At 30.1% G+C, this 27,303-nt stretch overlaps 2 protein-coding genes across 2 annotated transcripts; both read right to left on the bottom strand.

Annotated features, from left to right (window-relative positions):
- Window positions 1–556: 556 nt before the first annotated feature.
- Window positions 557–19,111, bottom strand: LOC131657933 (uncharacterized). Its single transcript, XM_058927279.1, has 6 exons — window positions 18,945–19,111; window positions 18,494–18,711; window positions 2,637–2,852; window positions 1,946–2,538; window positions 857–1,800; window positions 557–794 (listed from the first exon to the last, which is right to left on the bottom strand). Exons 1-6 carry the CDS (start codon window positions 19,109–19,111, stop codon window positions 557–559), a joined length of 2,376 nt encoding a protein of 791 aa, XP_058783262.1.
- Window positions 19,112–25,250: 6,139 nt separating this feature from the next.
- Window positions 25,251–26,584, bottom strand: LOC131661126 (probable indole-3-pyruvate monooxygenase YUCCA10). The gene is made up of 3 exons (XM_058930553.1): window positions 25,973–26,584; window positions 25,505–25,864; window positions 25,251–25,427 (listed from the first exon to the last, which is right to left on the bottom strand). Exons 1-3 carry the CDS (start codon window positions 26,582–26,584, stop codon window positions 25,251–25,253), a joined length of 1,149 nt encoding a protein of 382 aa, XP_058786536.1.
- Between the last annotated feature and the right edge of the window lie 719 nt (window positions 26,585–27,303).

The raw sequence follows: 27,303 nt of genomic DNA, 5'->3' as shown, positions 1-27,303 counted from the left end.
TAAACAAGACATCCCTATGTTTAAACATAGCTTTCAGTATCCATGAGTCAGTTTGTTTAGACACATAGGTACTAGCATCACAATTTCGCAGGTAGAAGTGATTTATCCAGGTTATCCACATCCTATCTTTTTTAGCATTAAGATTCCATAGCATTTTTCCAATATAGGCTCTATTCCAAATGCCAAGATCAATCACATTTAGCTCACCAGCTGCCACAGGGTCGCAGATATGCTCCCAAGAAATAGGAGCCTTGTTACTATTAGATTCTTTCCCAGTCCATAGGTATATTCTACAGATGCTCTCAATATGTTTGAGGACTTTCTTAGGCAGAGGGAATATTTGCAACCAATAGTTAGCTATTGAAAAAATAATGCTTTTTACCAGTTGAAGCCTTCCAGCATAAGACAACATCCTAGTACTCCAATGTCTGACTCTGCAAAGCATCCTATCAATGAGAGGTTGGCAATTGTTGATTGTGATTTTTCAACTATCCAGAGGTACTCCCAAATATTTGAATGGCATAACACCATTTTGGAAACCAGTCACCTGTTGCATCTAGCCTTGTTTACTACTGTCCACACCACCAAAATAAATCTTGCTTTTAGGGATACTCATATGAAGCCCTGTAGCCTGGGAAAACTCTTTGACTTTATCCATGAGGATCCTAATAGAATTCATGTCAGCCTTGGAAAACAGAATAATGTCATCAGCAAAACAAACATTCACAATATTCAGCTTTTTGCATTTGGGATGAAATCTGAATCCAGGATTGTCCTTCAGACTCTGTAGAACCCTATAAAGGTATTCCATAATCAAGACAAAGAGCAGGGGGAGATAGGATCCCCCTGCGTTAACCCTCTCTTTGCCTTAAGTAGATCACTAGGTTCTCCATTAAGAGCAAATCTGTAGGAGACAGTTTCCACACAAGCCATAATCCATTGGACATACTTGTAAGGAAAACCAAGGGCACTCATAATCTGTTGTAGAGCAGTCCATTTAACAGTGTCATAAGCTTTTTGTATGTCCATTTGGATCATACATCTAGGAGAAATATTCTTCCTACCATAGCCTCTTACAAGCTCTTGAGTAATCATGATGTTGTCATGAATAATCCTGCCAGGAATGAAAGCTGACTGATTCTCATTCACAACAGTGCCAATAACTCTGCTCAGCCTTCTAGTGAGTACCTTAGACAAGATCTTGTAAAAGGTACTACAACAAGAGACGGGTCTCCAGTCCTTTATAGTCTTGGCTTCATTAGTCTTGGGGATTAGGGTAATTAAGGAGCAATTCAGGCCTTTGTGCATCCTGCCAGTCTGATAGAACTCATGCATAGCTGCCATGACGTCATACTTAACAACCTGCCAGGATTCTTTAAAGAAGAAGGAGTTGAAGCCATCCATTCCAGGGGCCTTAGTGTTCCCTATGCCACTAAGGGCATCCCACACCTCCTGTTCAGAGAAAGGTTGAATGAGGCTAAGGGCACCCTTCCTAGACAAGGTATTACCTCTCATAAGGCAAGGCAAATCAATACCCTGAAGAGTATGTGCAGCAGTCCCCACCAGAGATTTGTAAAACCCAATGATCTCTTCAGCAATATCCTCTTTTTTGCTAAGCTCAACTCCTGTTAGAGAGGTAAGACTAACCATGTTATTTTGCTTATTTTTTTCTCTCACAACAGTGTGGAAAAAAGAATTGTTACCATCTCCTAGCTGTAGCCAATCCACCTTTGCTTTCTGCTGAAGACTGCCTTCTTCCATTTGGCTAAGCTCCATAACTTTCTCAGTTTGTCTCTTGACCTGATCAATAATGTTACAATTAAACAAATCAGTCAAAAGAAGTTGGTGAGAATTACTCAATATCCTGATAATTCTCCTTTCTTGTGGTATAATTCAGGAACTTGAACATATGTTTCCTTCTGGTGGAGGTAGTATTCAAGCTAACCCTCACAGGGGAGTGGTCAAAAATATTAGGGTGAAGCACTTCTACACCGGCCTCCTGAAACACCTGGAACCACTGTACATTCCCTATTAGTCTATCAATCATCGAGTAAATAGTGCCTGTAATGTGCTTATTAGACCATGTATAGTGACAGCCTCTAGAAGGATCCTCATACAACCCCTGCCTTTGCATCATATCATCTAGGTCACAATACTCAGAAATGTGCACAGGATTCCCTCCTATTCTATCCTTACTAGAGAGGACATTGTTGTAGTCACCCATCACAATCCAAGGCATGTTAATGGCATTGCCCAAATTATCAATTTGCTCCCACAACACTTTCCTTCTATTAAGCTGATTCATGGCATATACAATGGTAGCAAAATACTGAAAGCTCCCATCCAGGCCCCTCACTTCCACATGAATAAACTGCTCCTCCTCACACACCAACTTTATTTGTACTTCCTGGTTCTTCCATATTATCCAAATCCTACCATTATTGTGATGGGAATAATTGTCCAAGTAGGACCAATCCTTCCCAAACTTCTGTCTAATCTTACTAGCATTATCTTTTTTAACCCTAGTTTCAAGCAAAGCTATAATAGGAACATTAAAAGTAGAGAAGTAGGAGCAAACCTCTCTATGCCTTGCTACTTTATTGATGCCCCTAACATTCCATGTTGTTATCATTTACAACCACTGCTTCCCTCCCCTGGAACAACTCCAATCCCAAGAGGCATGAAAACATTCTGCACTGACATGTCAACTCCAGGTGTGAACAAAATTTTCTTCTTTGCTTTATCTGATTTGTTCGAGCTAACCACAGTCCACTTCTCCTCAGGTGTCTCATTACTGGTGCCCTCTAAGCTGGGTACTTCAGTGATACTCTCAAGATTCTTCACTTCAATAGCTTTTATTTTATAAAATTTTACGAGTTATGTTTGCAAAGATATATTAGTATACTTTTATCAAGATTAGTATTATTATTTTCATTGAATGAACTTTTTTCTCTAGCTACATAAGACTTAATTTTTGAGTTTTTTTAATCTATTATCACTATAATATGAAGGTCTAAACATATATTGCAAAAGCTAATTCTACTATCAATTCAAGTAAAATGATTTTTATCACTACATAAATGATTGAATGTATACATGACAATTATCAACTAATACATCATCTTAATTATGTTTTTTTTTTTATTATATCATAATATTTTCTTCTATCTATGTATTTTTTCTCATAACCATCGGACTTGCTTTAATAAGATTTGTCAATTTATTTATTATTTTTTTATAAAAAATTTATAAATTACAATATTAGAATTTAAACCATTAGAATTGAAGATATTATAAACAATGAAAAATTACACATGACAATAAGCTTCTTAATAACAGTTTACAAAATATTAGTAAAATTATTTTATATATATATATATATATATATATATATATATATATATATATATATATATATATATATATATATATATATATATATATATATATATATATATATATATATATATATATATATATATATATATATATATATATATATACACGCGCATCGCGCGGATTACATTCTAGTATATATAAATTCAAGGTTATAATGATGACAACCCTAAACACATGTCATCTTAATAACTACTCCAAATCAACCCTAATTTTATTTAGACACATGTCATTTTTTAAAATTAATCTTACATTAATAATTAATAATAATAATCATATAATATTCAGCTAACACTATTATTAATAATAATAATAATAATTATTATATAATATATATTTAAAAAATAACTTATTTATTAAAATATAAAAATTAAATAAAATTAAACAAAATATTTTCAAATAAATAAATAAATAAATTTTCTTTAAAATATATAATAAAAAACATAATTTTTTTTTATAAATATAATTTAAAATAAAAAAGAAATAAAAAATATAAATACAATTTAAATATATATTTATCATTAAAAATGGAACATAGCCACAATTGGTAAGCTATTTTGGAACATGCCAAAACTGACAAGCTTTGGGTCAAATGGATATCCACATATTATTTGAAAAATTATTCAGCCTTGGATTGGCAGCATCGAAACTGTTCCTGGATGCTAGCTAATATTTTCAAATGCAGGGACAAAATAAGGGAGACAGAAGCTTGGGCAGAAGTGCTATAGACCGGAATCAAAAAAGTTGCAACAATATATCAGGAGCTTCGTGGAGACCGAGGTCGCGTGGATTGGTGTCATTTGTTTACAAAGAATTTCGCTAAACCGCGGGCTAGATTTATCCTTTGGCTTGGAATGCTGGGAAGACTAGCCACTAAGGATAAACTTATTCGGTTCGGTACTATACTTGAACCTGGGTGCACCTTCTGCAAGATGGATGAAACTTTGCAACACCTTCTGTTTGAGTGCAATTCGACAAAAGGTATATGGCAGCAAGTACTCCAGCAAATTGGCTATGTAAGGAATGCTTTAGGTTGGAACCAGGAGAGGCAGTGGATTATTGTTGAAGTTAGAAGAAAAGGTTGGCATAGGGACCTGCTAAAGATTGCAGTTGCTGAATGTGTTTATGGAATATGGAAACATCGAAACGATGTGATATTCAACAAAGCTAGTGTGAACTCTCAAATTTGGAAAGATATTACATATGATACTTTTGTTAGAGGTAGTTTTCATAAGATTATCAAACATCACATAAACATTAATACTTTGAGTATTATCCATTAATGGATGTTTTTAGGAGATAGGATGTGTAATGCATCTCATGGATCCTAGGATCATTTGTAAGTAACTGTTTTTGACAATAAAATATCATTGTTTCCAATATATATATATATATATATATATATATATATATATATATATATATATATATATATATATATATATATATATATATATATATATATATATATATATATATATATATATATATATATATATATATATATATATATATATATATATATATATATATATATATATATATATATATATATATATATATATATATATATATATATATATATATATATATATATATAATTTCTAAAATATAATTTATAAAATCTCTCTCTTCTATATTTTAAATATATATTTAAATAATAATTTTAAATTATAAATTAAATATTTAATTTAATATAGTTTCAGTAGTAACATTTTTATACTCGTAAATTTATGTGTTAAGATCATTTATATAAATAATTTATAATTGAGAAGTAATAAAAAATAAAATAAATATACAAGATATAAATATAAATGAGTTAAAAATATAAATATTAAAATATTTCATTACCTTTAATTCATGGAAGTTACATAATAAAAAGATTACTAGACTATTAATTTCCAAAACCTTGCATGATAAATCAATTATAAGAAACTATTTAAAATTTATTAAATAAAATTTCATAGTCAAATATATATATTTTAAAAATTCAATTTATAGTTTATTATAGTACAAATTCATTTATCAAAGCATTTTGAATTTTATAATTTATAAAGAAAAATCACATATGCCAATATATAAAATTATTTTTTATTAAAAATTATTAAATTATTAGTACAAGATTTTATTAAAATCTGCAATTGTATTTTTAAATAGTATTAACTATTAATGTAAATTTTTTTTAAATCCCTCTCTTCTACATTACATATTTAAATTATACATTAAGATTTTTAATTATAAATTAAACATTAAATTAAATATAGTTTCAGTACTCACATTTTATTCTCATAAATTTAGAAAATTTCTCACCCCACCTCATAGACATTTGGCGCACCATCGAATTGACAAAACTGCCCTCGTGCTTCCGTAGATGCATCTTCGGAAGCACATTTTTTTAAAAAATTTGGTTTTTTCCGTAGATGCATCTACGGAACCCCTTAAAACATATGGAAAGTCAGATATATTAATGGGGAATAGGAAGATGAAAAAGAAGAATAAGGATGGACATCCACTTTAATCTTTATTCATAACACTCCCCCTTGGATGTCCATTGAGGATATGCCTCGTTAAAACCTTACTAGAAAAAACTCAGTGAGAAAAATTTTAGTGAAGGAAAAAGAGTACAATATCCTTTAAATGTGAATTGTCTCGTTAAAAACCTTACCAGGAAAACCCAATGGGAAAAAACCAAGGTGAAGGAAGAATGAAAAAAGAGTGCAAAACATATGTACTTTTCCCCCTCATACAGACATTTACATGTGAGACGATATTATTTGTAGTAGTTGCTTAAAATGGAAGTGACTTCATGTAGTGCTAATAGTTATGCAGGATTTGATGAAGTTGTTGCTATGAGTTGTTTCATAGATCTCCATGAAATGGTTGTACCATCACATGTAAAAAAAAAAAAACTGTTTCTGATCTACTATTGTGAGAATCTGACAAGTAACCAGCATCTCTAAGATAACGAAGTATATGTTTGACTCTGTTCAAATGTCTTCGTGTAGGCGAATAATTGTATCTTGGAAATAGATTGACCACAAACGATATATTGAGACGTGTATAATTAGCAAGGTATATTAGTGCTCCAATTGCACTAAGATATGGTACTTCAGGACCAAGTAATTTTTGTAATCATTTTCTTGAGGCCTGAAAGGATCTTTCTCTACATCTAATGATATAACAATCATTGGAGTAGGAAACATGTGACATTTGTCCATCTAGAAGCATTTCAACACTTTTCTATATAGCCTTCTCGATGTACAAATATTTCTTTGTCCAATGCTCAATTTGAAAACCTAGACATCTTTTGTCTTTTCTAGGTCCTTTATCTCAAACTTTTTATTTAAGAAATTTATAGATTTTGGAAGCTCTTCAGGAGTTCCAATAATATTTATGCATCCACATAGACAACTATTATTGCAAATCCTTTTCCACATAATTTTATGAAAATACAAGTACAAATTGAGTTATTTTATATTCATTATTTAGTAAACATTCACTGAGGCGATTATACCACATGCATCCAAATTCTTTCAGCCCGTAGAGAGACTTGTTCAATTTGATGTAGTGGTTTTCTCTAGATCCACAATTACGTGTCTCTAGTATATTGAACCCTTCAAGAAGTTTCATGTAAATGTCACTATTAAGTGAACCATATAAATAATATGTCATAACATTCATCATGTTCAAATTAAGCCCTTCATGTGTTACAAGGCTAATTAATCATCAAAAATCGATTGAATCCACTACAGGTGAATATGTTTTATCAAAATCAATCTTAGGTCTCTGTGAAAATAATTGAGCAATAAATCAAACTTTATATCATTCTATTCTTTTCACAAAAATTCATTTATATCCAATTAGTTTCACACCTTGAGGTGTTCGGACTATAGGTCCAAAAGTGAGTCACTTGTAAAGTGAGTTTAATTCTTCTTCAATTGAATATATTTATTTTGGCCAATTCTCATTTAGTCTCTAATCTTGAATAGACTTTGACTCATGATCCTCGTTATCATTGATCACTTTTAGCACTATATTGTATACAAAGACATTGTCAATATTCACTTTATTTGGTTATCTCAATTTCGGTTCCATTCCATTTCATCCATGACATCATTTATCGAGATCTCTTAATTTTATATTTCAAGTACTTGATTTGTTCTTCTGGAACTGAAAATTAAATTAGGTCAAAGTGCTCTTATCATTTTCATATCCTCACTTGGGTCATCTTTAGTTTCTTTTCTTAGTAAAGGACTTTTAACATTGGAACCAACTTTTATACCACGCTTCAGGTGCAACAACAACTCATTTGCAATATTATATTATCCAATAGGAGAATCCACTTTGAGTGGAGTATTATCAGTTAATAATTTATTTCATAAACTTTGCAAATGAATAATATTTTAAACTTTTGGTTCATATTGATTTGTACGAGGATCAAGACAATAATTTATTTTAAATTGTTCATTTGAACTTCTTGTTCATGATTTCAACTGCTTATTCCCTCCCCCTAATATTGGGAAATTTAATTTATCAAGTGATAATCAGCCTACTGGGCTGCAATCAAGTATTTGATTATTTTCTCAATTATATCCTCAAAATTGAGATTCATATTAATTATATTTTTTCAATATTCTTTCATGACTCATCTTAATGTATTATATTGGAGCAATTGAAATATACACAGCACATCCAAATGTTCACTTAGATGAGAAATATTAGAATAAATTAGGGAGGACTAAGATATAGTATTTTGTTGGCTTAATACGAATAAATATCTTAATATCATACTTTAGATGTTTCAAATATATAATTTAGAATTGTTGATCTCATAAGTATCAACCATATAACTAACTTTAGACGTCTAAAGAATGGATCTTCGGGTCCATTTTCTTTTTATGAACATATATTGCATGATATTAAATATCAATTTTAATAATATATGTGATACTTATACAGGAATTTCTAAAAAAATCCAGCAAACAAGATCTTAGTCTAATTAGTTGAGAAAATAATTTCACAAACTTCTGGTTGTGAGAAGAGACACATGCATGATATTTTAGTAGATGGAATAGTTAATGTCATAAAAACGCAATTTCTCAAATTTTTATTTTCCTTTAGAAACACACAAAAATTTAATGGATTGAAGAAACTTATGGTTCTTCAATACAAATTATTCGCATCATATTATATCCGAGATAACCCAACCGGTTTTACCAACGACGCATTTAAGTGTAATTTGTAAGCTACTGGTTTACAATGACATGTGCTTAAATTGTACTAATATAAGTGTAGTACAAGCCCGAGGGAAAAGCCGGTAGCTTTTCTATTATACATTTTATGTCCAAATTCATTTGTGTAATACAAAGATATTCAATACCTCCAGTATAATTCATGTGAATTATCTATGACGAAAATATTTGGCAAGACATAAAGAGAACACACAAAAAGGAAATATAAAGGATTAATGTTCATTCGAATCTCGACTCTATAAAAGATGAGCTTACTTTCGTGTGTCTTTAAGATGGACTAACAAATGTCATCCATGCACTATATTTGTAAAAAGAAAAGAATAGTATAATTAAGATTTATATGAGAAATCTAAGCACTATTATAACAAATTTAAAATATGTAGCAACTTTAAACTATTGATATATTCTTTAATAGATTGCAATGTTTTAATTCTCTTGTTAAAATATCAATATTTAGAAATAATGTGAATAAATAAATTGTATCCGCAAACATTGATCATCCTAATAATATCTCATGATTTAACACTTTAATTATACACATGCATATGAACATATTATCATATAATTATCAAAATCATACAAAATCGTATCACTAAGATTATATATATATATATATATATATATATATATATATATATATATATATATATATATATAATTCTAATTATGAAATAATTTATATTCTAACAAATTAAATAAGTTTTTAACATAGTCAAATGCTAGAAAAATATAATAATAAAAAAATATAGTTATCCTTCTGGGATGTGTTAGAGTCACTCATGTCATTCTTCTGGAATGACAAATATTTTATGAGTATATTACAAGTTTTTTTTACATCGAAACACACAAATTTCTTTATGAAATCCTTCTGGAATACTTCACTATTATTGATCCAATCCATCTAGAATTCGATAATATATAGGTGATGCAATCATTTTTCAAATTTTTAACATAACAGATGCAATCCTTTTGGGATATGTTATTAGTATAGATGTAATCCTTCTAGGATTCATTAATATCATGATGAAATTCTTCTAATATTATAGATACAACATTTTAAGGTGTGAGAAATCTTTATTTTAAAACTTTAACTCTTCAGAAATTATATATCACAAATGATCTTTGGAGTGATAAAAAGAAACAATTATTTGCATAATCCTCCTAGGAAGCTAAAAAAAAAAACCCTTCAAAGTCATGCCACTAATATTCACATCGATTAAGAAAAATAATTCTTTAAGCAAGCCTTCTAAGATATCTTAACATTAGTTTAAGACATTTTTTTTTGTAGTTCTTTAGGAACTCAATCACAATTACAATTTTTTTTTAGAGAAACTAATATTGTATTATCTTCTTCCAAAAGTATCATTTACATCACAATGTGAGTCTTATTTATAGGATCCAAGTGAGATGGAAAGTCACATATATTAATGGGGAATAGGAAGATGAAAAATAAGAATAAGGATGGACATCCACTTTAATCATTATTCATAACATAACTTAATTTGGGATTTTCCCAATTAATTGAAAGAATCTCAACTTTCGTTTTAACGATTACGTATATGTCATCAAACTGGGTTTTCCCAATTAATTGGGAAAATCTCCAACTAAATTATAAATTAATTGAGAAAATCTCAAATTTTCAATTAATTGGGAAATATCTTCCGTAAGGTTTGATGGGGTTTGATTAATTGAGAAAATCCCAAATTCTCAATTAATTGGGAAAAATCTTCCGTAGATACATCTACGGAAATGTTTGATAGGGTTTGACAATAGAGTGTTCCGTAGGTTCACTATGTTTTATACGCTTCTGTATATGCATCTACGGAAGGAATTAAATTTTTTTCAAAATATGGGGTGCTTCCGGATGTGCATCTACGGAAGCTGGGGGCAAAAATGAAATTTCGTGTGGTGTTTAAGAGATCCATGGGGTAGGGTGAGAAATTTTCTAAAATTATGTGTTAAGATTCTTTATATAAATAATTTATAATAGAGAAGTAATAAAATATATATACATACTAAATATAAATCCATTTCAAAAAATTTCAATACCTTTAATTCATGGAAGTTACATAATAAAAATATTACTGGACTATTAATTTCCTAAACCTTACATTATAAATGAGTTATAAGAATTTTTTAAAATTTAATAAACATAACTTCATAGTTAAATTTATATTTTAAAAACTAGGCTAAATTACAGTTTTGGTCCCTCTGTTTTGGGTTTTCCACGATTTTGGTCCCCCTATTTTCTTTTTAAACAGTTTTGGTCTCCCATCCAAATTTTGATGCAACTTTTCATGCACTGTTCATGTACGGACATGTACTGTTCATGGACAAAATTGGGATGGGGACCAAAACTGTTTAAAAAAAATAGGGGGACCAAAATCGTGAAAAACCTAAAGCAGGGGAACCAAAACTGTAATTTAGCCTAAAAACTAACTTCATAGTTTATTATAGTACAAATTCATTTATCAAAACATTTTAAATTTTATAATTTATAATGAAAAATCACATATGTCAATATATTAAATTATTTTTTATTAAAATTTATTAGATTATTAGTACAAGATTTTATTAAAGTCTACAATTGTATTTTTAAATATTATTAAACTATTAATATAAAATTTTATTAAGTCTCTCTCTTCTACATTTCAAATTTAAATTTAAATAATAAATTAAAATTTTAAATTATAAATAAAATTTTAAATTTAATATAGTTTTAGTAGTCAAATTTTTATACTCATAAATTTATGTGATAAGATCCTTTATATACATAATTTATAATAGAGAAGTAATAAAAAAACATATATACAAAATATAAATCCATTTCAAAAACTTTACAATACCTTTAATAAAACGATTAATAGGCTATTATTTTCCTGAATGTTACATGATAAATGATTTATAAATGAGTTATAAGAAATTTTTTATAGTTTAATAAATAAAATTTCATAGTTAAATATATATTTTAAAAATTCGATTCATAGCTTATCATAGTACAAATGCATTTCTCAAAACATTTTGAATTTTATAATTTATAAAGATAAATCACATATTCCAATATATTAAATTATTTTTTATTAAAATTTATTAGATTATTAGTATAAGATTTTATTAAAATCTACAATTGTTTTTTTAAATATTATTAATTTATTAATGTAAAATTTTATTAAATCTCTCTCTCTTCTACATTTCAGATTTAAATTTAAATATTACATTAAAATTTTAAATTATAAATTAAATATAGTTTTAGTACTCACATTTTATACTCATAAATTTTTGAGTTAATATCCTTTATATAAATAAATTATATTAGAAAATTAATTATAAAATATATACAAAATATATTAAATATAAATCCATTTCAAAAATTTTCAATACCTTTAATTTATGGAAGTTACATCATCAAAAGATTAATAGACTATTAAGTTTCTCAATGTTACATCATAAATGAGTAGTAACAAATTTTTAAAATTTAACAAATATAATTTCATTGTTAAATATATATTTTAAAAATTCTATTAATATTTTATTATAGTACAAATTCATTTATTAAAACATTTTGAATTTTATAATTTATAGAGAAAAATCTTATATGGCAATTTATTAAATTATTTTTATTAAAACTTATTAGATTATTAGTACAATATTTTATTAAATCTACAATTATATTTTTAAATATTATTAAACTATTAATGTTAAATTTTATTAATTTCATTTCTATACTTGAATATTTTTAATTTAATAAATTTAATTTTATAGTTTATTATTATTAAAATAAAAAATTATATTCATAATTTATCATAGTATAAATGTATTTATTAAAACATTTTTAATTTTATAATTTATTGAGGTAAAAAACATAACTCAAACTATTACATTAGTATTTTTTGTTTGTAGTTTATTAGATTATTACTACAAGATTTTGACACATTAAATAGATATATTGTGTAACTCATATTCTTAACCTATGAATTATATTTTTTAATATTTTGTAATTCATATTCTTTCATTATTATGATTATTATAAATTTTAATTAATAATTTAATTAGTCATTATTATTATTATTATTATTATTATTATTATTATTATTATTATTCTGTTTAATTATCATTGTGTATATATATATCTTTGATATTGCATTGTCAATGTGTTCTACATACAAATAGTTGGTTGTGCTCTTCAATTTTATATTGTAAAAGTTTTAGTTTCTCTTAACTTATACTAAATAGTGACTCAAATTATTATATTCTAAATATTCAAATTTTCTTTTATATTGATACAACTTTTTTTTTTGTCTTCTATCTAATTATCTTTTATTGGATGATTTGAATCAGGAGAAGGTCTTAAATTTATGTTGCATTATTGTTGCTTGCTTGGGAGTTCTGTGAAATGATCGTTCATGTTGCCACATAAGTAAAGGTCTTTAACTCTAATATATGCATCAATAAAAATCCTATTTTATTAATATAATTTTATTTAGTTTATTATTTTATGGGTGTAATGTTTCAATTCGGCAGAGATGTAAGTATTTTAGAATAAGTATAATGATTTCTCAAATTTTTGTGATATTATTATGTCTTTTTTCTTTTTCATCTTATAGATCACATCATAAAAAGTGTATATTGAAGAAACATGTATTATGTTTGGATAGAGATTATGTACACTATTATATTAACTAAAATTACATAATCATCTATCACCTAAAAAAAGTATCATTTATTCTTTTATGATATTTTACATAAGCGGTGTAATTAATATATATGTATAAATTTTTTCGTATGTCTTGGATCACGGTCTTATACATATCAAATGTCTTGAAGTGTAATTGATCGTTTTAATAATAAAATTAAATAAAAATACAAATCTACATCTACATATACATGCAAAAGAATCTACGTATATGATAAATATGATGACTTCCAAGAGACAATCAAATTTGAGTAACAACTCTAATATATATATATATATATATATATATATATATATATATATATATATATATATATATATATATATATATATATATATATATATATATATATATATATATTAATTATTTTTATATTTTTAATTATCCTTCTGATAAAAGAATTTCGTTTAAATTTCAAAGACACAAATTTCCTTTGGATGTTTCATTTGCACGACTATTACAATCACTTAAACATGTTGGATATATCAACTATATATATTGTCATATCAAGGGTTATTTCTATTTAAGGGTTGGATATATTGGTGACTAATGATGAATCTGAAGATAATGTAATTTGCGACCCTGCATTTTTAGTCCCTATAAAATTTTCCTTCAATAAATAGTCTTTCTAAAATTTTTATGCATGCAATTTGAGCCCCTGTTATTTTCTAAAATTTTAAAAACTGTTTAATTACCCTTTAATTTTTAAATTTTTGAATAATTTTTTTATATATGTTTAGAATACTGTAAAATATTTATTTACCAAGTTTTAGAATTTTTTAAAACGAGAAAAATTAAATATGAATTTTTCAAATTTCAAAAAATAATGATAAAAGTAATGAAAATTTCAACTTAGAAATTAAATTTTGAGTTTCTTTTTATTCCAGGAACTTTTTAAAATATTATGAACACGTCTACAAAATAATCATTCTAAAATACACATTGGTTTGACAGTAGAGACGGAAACGAGGTGCATAATAATTTTATAAGGACCATTCATTGAAGGAAAATTTTATAGGGACTAAAAATGCAGGGTTGCATAATTATAGGGACTAAAAACATATTTAACCCTTAATAATATTTTTTAGTTAATTAATATTTCTTTCTTTAAATTTATGCATTTTAAATTATTATAGTAATTTTTTTCTAATTTATTGTCTTTCACATTAACAAATTAATAGTATAATTGCAAACATAATTTAAATGACTTATAAGATAATTCTATATGCTTTCGCATTAAAAAATTAATAGTATAATTACAAACATAATTTAAATAGCTTTATTTTATATGCAAATAAAAAATTAAATATTAAATTTTATATAAAAAAAAACATAGCTTTATTTCTAATATATTCGTGCAAAGCACTGGTCGACGATCTAGTTAAAACTAATGTAATGAGTGACTCTAATTTTTATTAATTAAAATCAATCTTATTAGAATTGTATAGAATTATACAAATGGAATGAAATTTGTTCGAATAATTTTTTTAATTTTCTTCTTGATCTTCACTACCATCACTACAAGAAAAACTTAATCATGTGAAGTGATTTAGTGACGTGATAATCACGTGTCAAAAAAAAGGACAGTAGCGACGTGATTATTACGTCACTACGTGTTTTCAATATTAAAATAATAACTAGAACCTAAGCACATGGGATGTAAGAAATTTTTTAAAACAAATTACGTTGTGGCGTGGTAAATACGTCGCAACCTAGAAATTAAAATAAAATAAATAAAAGACTCAGGTGTTCACATGGGAGATATTCTAAAATTTTAAAATTTTGGTTTGTGACATGTCTTGCACGTCGCAACGCGTTTTCGTAAAATTCAAAAATAAAGTTGCAGAGTTGAGTTGAATGGGTGCAGGGAGCATAGTGAATGCAGAGGACCGTTTGAGCTTGCGACGTGGCCTCCATGTGGGAATGTCGCGACGTGATTCCCACGTCGGTAACGCCTTTATACCTTTTGACTATTGGGGACTTAGCGACGTGGAAAGCATGTGGGAAAGTTGTGACGTGATTCCCACGTTGCTGTTTTGCTTATATAAACACTCTTCCCAATTTTCAATGTTCTCATTTGCTTGTTGTTGAGAAACAAAATTGTTTCTTCTTTATGATAATGATATGGATGAAGAACATGCAGATTTAGAATAATAAATGTATCTTGATGAGAATGTGTTTTGTAATTTTACTTAATGAACAATCTATTGATGAGAATGTGTTTTTGTAATTTTACTTAATGAACCATCTATTGAATATTCATAATTTGTGTTGATGTATATATATACGACTAATTGTGTATTCTCTATAAATAGGTAAAATGCCAACCCGATCTGAGAAGGGTAAGGGTTAGAAGACCCGGCGCCCAAGGATAGTAGTATGCCAGTCACCTTAGTCGGCATTGTATCCTCCCCCACAGAGTCAGTTAGATCACATGTCCATGGCCAATACTCAGCCTCTTATGCCATTACTCTCCTCTCATGAGTGTTCTATGTTCCCATCTAGGGCACCATCTTTTATTAGCCCATCTGAGGGACCTAGATTTCCACCTAGCTTTCCCCCAGGCTTCCAGCAGACAAGAGGAGCTCGCACTCCACATCTCACCCAGGTGCCCTTATCCTTCCAAAAGATTAGGGGATCCCACACCCCACAGCCGACACAGGTGTCCCCATCCTTTCAGAAGACTGGGGGATCCTGCACTCCACATCCCACATAGGTGCCCTTATCCTTCTAGCAGAATGAGGGATCCCACACTCCACAGTCGATACAGGTGTCCCCATCCTTTCAATAGATTGGGGGATTGCACACCTCGCCTACCACACATATACCTGCACGTGAGGATGATCACGTTGATCCACATGGGGACTGTAACACCCTAATTTACCCCGTCGAATAATAATAAAATCAAAGTATAATTAATCGTAAATATAGGATGTCACATTTTCTTCATAAACATCGCCAGTTAACCACAATTAAATCAGATGCATAACACTATTAACTAGGATGAACCGAACACAACATAATTAGTCTTCAAAAATAACTTTTAATTAAGCAGCATAATTCACATAATTCATTTTCAAAAACATCATAACATCTTAATCCTACATAATCAGCGCCAGGCTGTAAAAATACTTCAACAAACAATTTAAAAATCCAGCAACAATATAAATAGCAAAAAAATTAGCGTTCATCCCCTCGAGTGTTACATATCAGAGCAACGACACCAACTCAATCTACCGAAGGTAATTAGCCTTCACTCTTGATTACGTACACGTTACCAACATAAGGGTAACATGCCAATCCATGTCAACGTGTTTGCCAATCCAGGCCATCGTAAACATGCAATGTATGCGACTCAATAATGCGACCTCATAAAATGCAACAACATCAACCAAACATCAACGAGGAAAACCTCCATCCCAATCGCCAATAATCAATGGCAACAACAACATCATCATCACCGTAATAATTCTGCAATCTAAATTACCTCATTTTGGTAACATAATCACATAACAACATTCATACTTCACATCATCACAAAATATCAGAAAATACGAGTTTCAAAAATAATTCCAAAAGGTTTCCAATTTAATTTCATTGGATAGGAAATAATTTTAGCTTTTCAAAAGTTTAAATGGCGCGTCAAACGGACACCCGAGTCGAAAGTTACGAATTTTTAAATTTATACAAAAGTGCTATCAGCTACAGGGTAACCGATTACTTCAAGTCTGGTAACCGGCTACTCTACTGTAACCGTGACCCATTTGCCCAAAAAATGTCCCAGGTAACCGGTTACCTCAGACAAAGTAACCCGTTACTTGAAGTTCCAAAGGCCAAATTTCCCAATTCTCTGTGAGGTAACCGGTTACCTCAAACCATGTAACCGGTTACTTCCTTTTGTAGAGCCAAAATTCTACAATTTTCCTGCTATGACTTTTGCCCCTAAAAACCCATCTTTTACATACTAGAAAATCATTATAAAACATAATTTTTCAATTCTAACACCAACATTATGCAATTGTTCATATCCATACACTAATTCCATCAATCTCACAGAAAATCACACATCATTCATAACACCATAAACACATCAAAATTTCAATTCTTCATACAAACATGGATACAAAATTATGGAACCCAATCTCTACCATACCCATTATCATACCAACCCTTATAGAGTAAGAACCCCACCTTTACCTTGGATTGAAGGTTGCTCTAAGCTTTCAATGGGATTGCCCTAGCTCTTTGCTCTTCTCTCTTTCTACGTTCTTCCAAACTTCCCAATTCTCATCTTTTTCCTAATTTTCTCTTATTTTATTATTCTCTTTAATTTCCAATATTACTAATGGGCTTCTCCTCACACTCCCACTAATACTACTACTAACACCATAATAGGCCCAGATGTTCATATTCTCGTTATATTATTAATAATTAATTAACTTCTAACCAAATAACATAATCCTAAATAGCTCATAATTTTATTAAATAATTCGGAAACACACCATAAAATAATTAATTAAATAACCAGGCGTTACAACTCTCCCCCACTTAGAATATTCCCATCCTTGAAAATTACCTCATGCAAACAACTCGGGAAAAGACTCCCGCATCTTGCTATCCAATTTCCACGTCATGCTTTCTCCGGCAGCTCCTGTCCAAACTACTTTTACCAAAGCAATCTATTTGCCTCTTAGTGTTTTCATCTCACGATCTTCTATTCGTATAGGCATCGTCTCTATATTCAAATTATCCCTTACTTGCACATCATCCATATGAATCACATAAGATGGATCTGAAATATACTTCCGGAGTTGCGACACATGAAACACATCAGGTAAATTCACAAGATTAGGTGGTAAGGCCACCCTGTAAGCAACTTTTCCAACTCTGTCCGAAATCTGATACGGGCCAATAAATCAAGGAGTGAGCTTCTTCGACTTCAAGTACTACACTTTCTCCAGATTCATGCCAACATAGAGGTGTCACCTCCTACCATACAATGCTTAAAAAGGTGTCATTCCAATACTAGAATGAAAACTGTTGTTATAAGTAAACTCTATCAATGGAAGGTAACTGTCCCACAAACCTCCCTGCTCAAGAACACAAGCTCTCAAAAAACTTCCAAGGACTGAATAGTTCTCTCAGTCTGACCTTTTGTCAGAGAATGATACGCTGAACTCAATCTCATCTTAGAACCTAACGCCTCTTGCAGACTCTTCCAAAAATCAGAAGTAAACCTCAGATCTCTATCTGAAACAATACAAAATGGAACACCATGCAACTTCACAATTACACTTATATAAATCTCTTTCAACTTTGGTACTGGGAAACTGATGCTAATAGGAATGAAGTGAGCCGACTTCGTAAGCCTATCAACAATCACCCAAATTGTATCATGCCCTTTGAGGTGTTCGGTAATCCCGTCACAAAATCCATCGATATGCTATCCCATTTCCATTCTGGAATTTTTAACGGTTGCATCAACCCCGCATGCTTCTAGTGTTCTATCTTTGACTCCTGACAAGTCAGACACGCATACACAAACTACGCTACCTCACGTTTCATTCCAGGCCACCGAAACAAATTCTTCAAATCTTGATACATTTTAGTAGCTCTTGGATGAATACTCAACTTTCTTTTATGACTTTCCTCAAGGATCATCTTTTTCATCTCCGTGTCTTCGGGAATACAAATTCGATTGGCGAATCTCAACACACCCTGCGCATCTATCTTGAAATCATTGTTTTCAGACTGATCAATTCCAACCATTGCGTCCACTAACTTCACATCTAATGTAACACCCCATTTCTACCCTGCAATTATAAGTGAAAATCAGAGTGCATTTAACAATATTCATCAAAATATGGGATGCCACATTTCGACCTAACCAGACAAACATACTTATATTGCATTTAACAAAGATACATAACATTCAGAAACAAAAATTTATCCAATAACTTCCAATTTCAACTTATAAACATCTTTCAATTCAACTTAAAACAAATGTCAACATAGAATACAACAATTAAATAATAACGAATAATCCCCCCGAGTGCTACATATCAGAGCAATGGACACCAACTCGACTTTCCATAAAGCAACATAAAAACTTCACATAAATAACCTCGAACATCCATGGCTAATCTTGAGTACCTGCCCATTTCCCATGGTAGGGGAAATATCAGTAAAAGGGTGAGATATCTTACAATATAAAGGAATGCATGATAAATAATATAGGAGATATAAATCATACATAATTTCACCACTTCGCATCACATAACATTTTACAACAATTTTCATCGCAAAACAACTTATCAATATAATACAACTTTCAAAACGAAAACAATGTCATTAATCAATTAAGACAACATATTCAAATTCACAATTATATTATCATCACGTCACAACAAACATATCATCTTCTCAACAATTCAAATCACATAATCAACTTATGAAATGGAAACAATGTCAACAATCAACCATGAAAATATATGCAATTCACAAGTAAGATTCCAACACATCACGACATACATCTCATCATTTTAACAATACAAACACAATTCAAATGCAATTCAAATGCGACTCAAATGTGACTCAAACTTATGCAAATGCATGTGGTACCATTTGGAGTAAAACTCCCACCGTCTAAAAATTTGCCATTCGGCACACCGTCGCTATTTGCCATTAAGGCCACCGTCGCTTTTGCCATTAAGGCCACCGTATCTTTATGCAATGGATGTGACTCTATAAATGAAACATCCATACAAACCACATAAAAAATATGTCACAACATCGTCTAAATTACCATCGAACATTATCAATATAATGTCAAACTTCAAAAACAACAAAATCATCATCATTCATAAGAATGCATCACTTCACAATCACGTCACCATGTTGCATCATCATACAACAATACATCACTTCTCAATCACGTCGCTATGTCATATCATCATACAACATTAATTCACTTCAGAATACATCACAATACAACTTATCAACATTGACCATAGGGTCTATGACAACAACAACAATTTCCACATACTAGCGACAACGACAACAAATTCATCATATTAACAACAACAACAACAAATTCATCATGTTAACGACAACAACAACAACAAATTCATCATGTTAACAACAAACATCACATTACACAATTCAAGTAATGACATAATATGATTAGTTCAACTTTTTAATTAAAAGCATATTTATTTATTATTTCATCACAATACATAATTATATAATCATAAGGAAATTGCATATCATCATATCAATAGCATTGTATCTTCATAAGAAAAACATACATCAAGTTATACCGCAACATGGTTATGTCAATTCATAGCAAAGAGCATACTTCATATGTTAACACAATATAGTTCAGCACTTAATCCTAATAAACATAATAAGAGACTATATCCTATGAACCATTTCATTGTATCATGGTATAGTTCACTGCGTTAGCTTTTTAACGCTTCGAACGGTGCATCAATCGGAGTTCGGAAACTCAAGTTATGGCCTTTACAAAAAATATGTCAAAAATTGAAGTCTTCAGGTCGACGCAAGGAATTCATAGGTCGACGCATGGATGCTTTCTATCCCCCTCGGGTTAGCTCAGGTTGACTCATGAGTCGACGCAAATAATTCTACAGGTCGACGCATAGAATTCATAGGTCGACGCATGTTGAAGAAAACCAGATTTTCTGCCTTTTTGGGTTGCTCGGGTCGACCCATGCTTCTGTGTAGGTCGACCTACGCTGCGTAAAAACCCAGAAATCAGCATTTTCCTTCCCCATTCACCTCATACAACAACTACTAACCCTCATACAATTTATACATCAATTAACAACAATTTAGCACACATATAAGGTTCCTAAACATGTTCCTAACCATGGGTTCACATACAAACATCATCCAACATACTTAGAATCACAATTTCATAGAAATCTAGTATGAACCCTAAAAACTTCAAATTCAATTTTCACACAATCATGGATAACAACATACAATCAAAACCCCATCATATAAACCTCTATCAATTCCACCAAATGCTCCACAAATTGTTCATTAACAACATCAAGATTGCAATTCTCACAAAAACATGGATATTCAATCATGAAGTCTAATCTCTACCATACCCATCATCATGCCAACCCTTAGAGAGTAAGAACCCCACCCTTACCTTAGCAAAATCTTCACCTTCTTCAATGGAGTCTTCCCTCTTCATGCCATAGCTTTCCTCTTTCTTCCCTTTTTTCTCTTCTTTCTCTTCTTTCCCCAAATGAAAGTTATGAGACTAAATCTCTAAAACCCTAACCTTTACTATCTCACCAATGGGCTTAACCCATAACCCATCCATTGTGTTATATTTCTTCCACTTAGGCCCAATTCATAATATTCCTTTAATTACTCAATTAAGCCAAATAACACACCTAAATAAATAATCACATAACATAACGAACATTATTTCCAACAATATTCCACAACTACAATCGATCCATAACGCAAATAATACCAACTCGCAATTGTATTTCTCCGACTAATCCGACCATAACTTAACTGCTCCAATCAACACATTAATCTAATTATGCCTTTAGAATAATACCGATAAATCCCGACTTCAACTAATTCCAACGAATAAATCCTTGATCAATTTAATTAAATAATTAATTAAATTCGGGGCGTTACATCTAACTTCTGGGCTTCTTTAATATTATTCAGAAAATCATTGTTCATCTTCAAAATTCCCAACATAACACTCTATGGTGTCACCTCGCAAACTAAACTCATGTCTCTGAACTGTTCGATTAATTCCAATTCTTTAACCATCATTGCCGACATATGCAAAGTCTTTCGGCTTAAAGCATCAGCTACAACATTAGCTTTACCTGGATGGCAATTCAATCCAAAATCATAGTCCTTCAACAATTCTAACCACCTTCGTTGCGTCATATTCCAAACTCTTGTGGTCGTTGAATACTTCGAATCTAGAACCATAAAGATAATGCCGCCAAATCTTTAGCACAAACACAACTACAACAAGTTCTAAATCATGAGTAGGACAATTCCTTTCATGAATCCTCAGTTGCCTCGATGCATATGCTACTACTTTGTCATTCTGCATGAGCACACCACCTAAGCCCAATTTAGAAGCATCACAATACACCACAAAAGGTTCTCCAGGATTAGGTAATATCAAAATCGGAGTCGTAGTCAATCTCTTCTTCAGTTTGGTAAAACTTTCCTCACACTGATCATCCCACACAAATGCTTTACCTTTACAAGTCAGTTGCGTTAATGGAAGTGCTAACTTAGAAAAGCCTTCGATAAATCTCCTATCTTAACCAGCCAATCCCAAAAAGATTTTAATTTTGGTAACTGATTTCGGAGTTTCCCACTGCAACACTGCATCTACTTCAGATGGATCCATAGTTATGCCACTACCTGAAATGGCTTAAGCCCATTGGGCGTCAACTCTAAGGAGATGCCATGGTGACAAACGCGTTGGTTTGGCTGGGATTTCCTAATGCATGTCGAACTGCATTTTGACACGGTTACTATGGTGTATCTCCACATTGTTGAATCGAATGATCATGGTTTTTGTAGTCCAAATTGCTGCATCCTCAGGGTTGAGTTGATGGTTTAGACCCAGATATAGTTTCCAAATAAACTTTATAGAAAAAATTATAATAAAAATGATAACTCTAAAAATAAATTATTTATAAGATGTATATTTTAGTGGTAATACATCATCTGGTCCAACGGATCAAGGATCTCTTAAGATGGTCCATCAAATGGATGTTCCAAAGTTTCATTTTAATCAGGGGTTTAATAGCCAAAAAAATAATATATTCATCCCTTTTGAAAATTATTTCACATGTCTGAAGAAAGAAATTTGAGAGAAAGAGAGTAGATGTGTGAATAATGGTGGAGGAATGAGCAATTATTCATAGAAAACTAACATACACTCATGCGCCATATGAGATGACGCATCCTCTATAAAAAAATGCATGCATGCGCCATCCCACGTGACTTACATGCAATGCATGCGCCATCTCATCTGGCGCCAACATACAAAATTAGGTGCATGCGCCATTTCAACTGGCTTGCACGCTTTAACAAATTCTGAAACCTGATACTGATGTATTTTAATTTCAAAACTTGGTTATTGGTAAAAAAAATCTACTATCGAGTGTATATACAAAATAGAAACATATTGAATATTGAATGTGGGCGAATCAGACAAAAAGAAAAATCTTTCTATCATCTATCTACTTAATATAAATTTAAAGTTATCATGATAACAATCTTAGATAAAATTATAATCACATGCTAATGGGTTATCCTTACAAAAATCTCCTAATTTAAAAATCTTCACTATAATATAACAAAATAATTTATTATTTAAAAAAATACATTTTACTTATATATAATGTGTAATTAAAATATTTATTATAATTGCCTTGAGATATTTCTTCAATGTTATTTATAATTCAATAAATTATTAACAAACAAATTGTTCATATAAAACCTTAGCTAAAAATGTATTAAAAAATTTCATAATCCTAAATTTTCACATGGAATAATAATATATTCTATAAATATTCACTATTTACTAAAAGTGATATTTTTGTTCTCAATAATTAATAATATATTCTAATAGTATATAAACAAAATAGACGATTATTTTTAAAAGAATACATTTTACTTACATATAATATATAATTAAAATATTTATTATAGTGATTTTATTATTTATATATAATTAAAATATTGATTATAATTATTTGAGATATTTCCTTAATTAAGATATTGATTAAATTTAAATAATTATGCTAAAGGTATGTTTCTGCTAAGTTTTGTTATCCATATTATGTTGTATACGTTATTATTAATATGTGACGACAAAGATGTCTTTGAAGACACATGAAAGAAAAATTATTGTATCCCTTATGGTTATTTGAATTAGAATGATATGTGATAGATGGAAGGAATCAAGTTTATTAATAACTTCTTACCGCCGTGATTCAATCATTTCAGTTCATTAAAGATAATGACTTTATGCTTTCAATTAATGGTGCACAATTATGATATAAGACTGAAACATCAAAGTTGCCACATGAGCCAAGTGAGACACCGTTGGATTATGTGATTAGTTGTTTGACTTTAGATGAAAGGTGTCCTAATGTGATGATTTTTTGGGGCTAATGGTAATTAATCCAATCGAGTTTTTATTTTGAAATTCAAAATAAAATTCGAACTCCTCTCCTCTCTTTTTATGATTGTTGAAAATAAGACTGTTGAAACTTTTGTCTATAAAATAGGAATCAAAGGAATAGAACGCATACATAAGAATCTCCTTTCTCACAAAATAAAATATCACTATATATCTTCATAATCAAAGATAGATAATGTATGAAGGAGGAGAGGAGAGAAAAATCCAAGTAAATAATCAAAAACCAAACAAGAATTGACATCATGAATCTGGATACGTTTTGTTAATGTCCGTCTGACAGAAATTCATAAAACTATAAAAATTATAATATCAAGATTCAAATGGAATTTAAACTAACACATATCACATTTCAAATATGTTAATTCTAAAGTTTTTTATTCTTCTTTACAGTTGAAGGTTAAATTTTATTAACTATAGAATAATGATATTCGTATATATGAGAAATAAAAAATACACTATCTTTATTAAATGAGTGAAACAATATTTGAAAAGTGATACATGATAGTCTTCTAAGAAGAGATTCATTACATATATATAAATATAGATTATAGATTATAAGTACTTATTATAACTAGATAGTAACAACTACTCATTATTCAATTCTCGGTCCATAGTTATTAACCATAGTAGAACATAAAGGGCATAAAAGGCTTATTCAGTGGATAATACTAATTAATTCTCCAACTTAAGAGTTTGGTTGATATCTTCTGCAATTGCCTCAGCATCCTTTTTTACCCCAAACAAACCTTTTCTTGCTAGTCCCGCACAGTACAATCCATGTTCTCCCTTCCAATGTTTTGGAAAAGGATTTTTAGGAAATCCTTTCTCATTAAGAGCATATTTGTAATCCTTAAAAAAAATCAATCAGTTTATAATTCAAGGAGTATGAGAAAATAAAGAATATATGGCATGGGAAAAAAATGTACCTTAAGCCATCCATTAGCTACGCTTTTGTAGCCGGTAGCAAAAACGATGGCATCAAACTCTTTCTCCATGTTGTTTTCAAAGATAACATTCTTCTTCACAATTTTCTTTATACCCGAAGGAACAACCTTTATAGCTCCTTCCTTAATTTTTTCAATGGTTCCAACATCAATAACAGCAGATTTGCCTGTAATGTTTTTGAGATATAATGGTCCTTCTTTAGGACGATAAATCCCGTATTTTGACAGATCACCATACTTGAATTTTGCAAGAAGTGTAATGATTGTATCTGCAATATAAACAGGAAAATATTGCACCAAGTGCATTCCTGTACGAATCATATCTCTGGTGAAGACATGAAGCTACAAAAAAATCATTAAAATATTAATATCATGATACCCAATATATTTATCATTAAACTTATATTGGACCTAAGTTGCATGAAAAAGTGCATAAAGAAATGTCTTTACCGGATTTCGAATAACAATGGAAGTGTTAGCACCCCAGTTATGGAGATCGTATGCAATCTCCATTCCCGAGTTACCACACCCAACAACCAAAACATCTTTTGATTTATAATTTTTTCCAGATTTGTAGTATTTGGAGTGTACCACCTCTCCTTCAAACTTCCCTAATCCAGACACATTAGGAATAAAACCTTCATTATTTTCGCCTGAGGCAACCACAAGAAACTTTGCCCCATAAACTTCCAATGTACCTTCTACGGTGTTTTGTGCTTCAACCGTCCATTTGTTTCTAACGTCATCATACATAGCAGACTCAACGACGCGATAATAACGAGGTTTTATGTCAAAATGATCGACATATTTATCTATGTATTGAAGAAATTGATCTTTGGTTAGGTATGTTGGGCCAGAGGAAGGGTGTGGCATGAGAGGTAAAGAGCAGAACTCACTAGCTAAGTGGAGGTTTAAGCGATCATAAGCATTTTTCCTCCAAAGAGAAGCATTGCACTCTTCTTTTTCAAGAATAACATGAGAGATAGAGTTTTGGGTTAGTAAAGCTGAAATTGCTAGGCCAGAAGGACCACCGCCAACAATCACAACGGTGTATTCTTGCATAAGCATATTGTTGTTGGTAATCTAAGAATTAAGTATCTTCAATGTTTTTAATCAACTAAAAGTTTTAGAATTTATAAGCATGTATGGAAGCTTAAGAATATGTTTTGGTACGTTGGTACATGAATGTAATACAAAAACTTTTTGTCCATAATATTTGAATATTTGAATTTGACCGTGCATTCGGACAATTACTATATATATTTTCTTTTATAAAACTTTCTATATGAAAAAGTCTATATTCATCGTTTTCCTCTCTTTCTCTCCATGCATGCAATGCATTCTTCATGTTAAAAATGGTATAAGATTAGGTGAAGATTAAATACAATGTTTATTTATCCTCTATACGTGGCAAAAATATTTCAAACTTATATGTTTTAAAATACGGACCGAACCAGTCGGTTAGTCTAGTTAGACAGAGAATAGGATACGACAGTCTGATAAAGATATAAGATCGTAGTTGCAATTGATTTAGCCTATTCATCGATTAAATCTATAATTCGATGAATTCTTGAACCGCCAAGTTGATATGTTATGGTAATGTTTTAATTCGTCAAAACAATTTAATTTTGAGTGGGGAGTAAAAATAATCTAAAGAAAAAATAAGGTTTGTAAATCCTTTCAGGGTCTTGCTAACCAGTGCCTCAGGGCAATGATTAAGCATTCCTAAAAAATAAAATATTTCTATAAAAATTTTAATATTTCAATTTCCAAAAAATTAA

Source organism: Vicia villosa, linkage group LG3 (assembly GCF_029867415.1).
Source record: "Vicia villosa cultivar HV-30 ecotype Madison, WI linkage group LG3, Vvil1.0, whole genome shotgun sequence".
Taxonomy (NCBI): Eukaryota; Viridiplantae; Streptophyta; class Magnoliopsida; order Fabales; family Fabaceae; genus Vicia; species Vicia villosa.
Note: the sequence above shows the minus strand (reverse complement) of the source record. Positions and strands in the feature narration are given on the sequence as shown.

What these genes read in the sequence shown, in the direction of transcription:
- LOC131657933 (XM_058927279.1), bottom strand. Translation starts at nt 19,111, where the DNA reads ATGGTTGGAATTGATCAGTCTGAAAACAATGATTTCAAGATAGATGCG. An exon ending in CATCCAAGAGCTACTAAAAT is followed by an intron (nt 18,712 to 18,944) that starts GTATCAAGATTT and finishes GATTGTTGATAG; the next exon opens with GCTTACGAAGTCGGCTCACT. An exon ending in AGGGGAGGGAAGCAGTGGTT is followed by an intron (nt 2,539 to 2,636) that starts GTAAATGATAAC and finishes TTCCTATTATAG; the next exon opens with CTTTGCTTGAAACTAGGGTT.
- LOC131661126 (XM_058930553.1), bottom strand. Translation starts at nt 26,584, where the DNA reads ATGCAAGAATACACCGTTGTGATTGTTGGCGGTGGTCCTTCTGGCCTA. An exon ending in CCATTGTTATTCGAAATCCG is followed by an intron (nt 25,865 to 25,972) that starts GTAAAGACATTT and finishes ATTTTTTTGTAG; the next exon opens with CTTCATGTCTTCACCAGAGA. An exon ending in TAGCTAATGGATGGCTTAAG is followed by an intron (nt 25,428 to 25,504) that starts GTACATTTTTTT and finishes ATTTTTTTTAAG; the next exon opens with GATTACAAATATGCTCTTAA.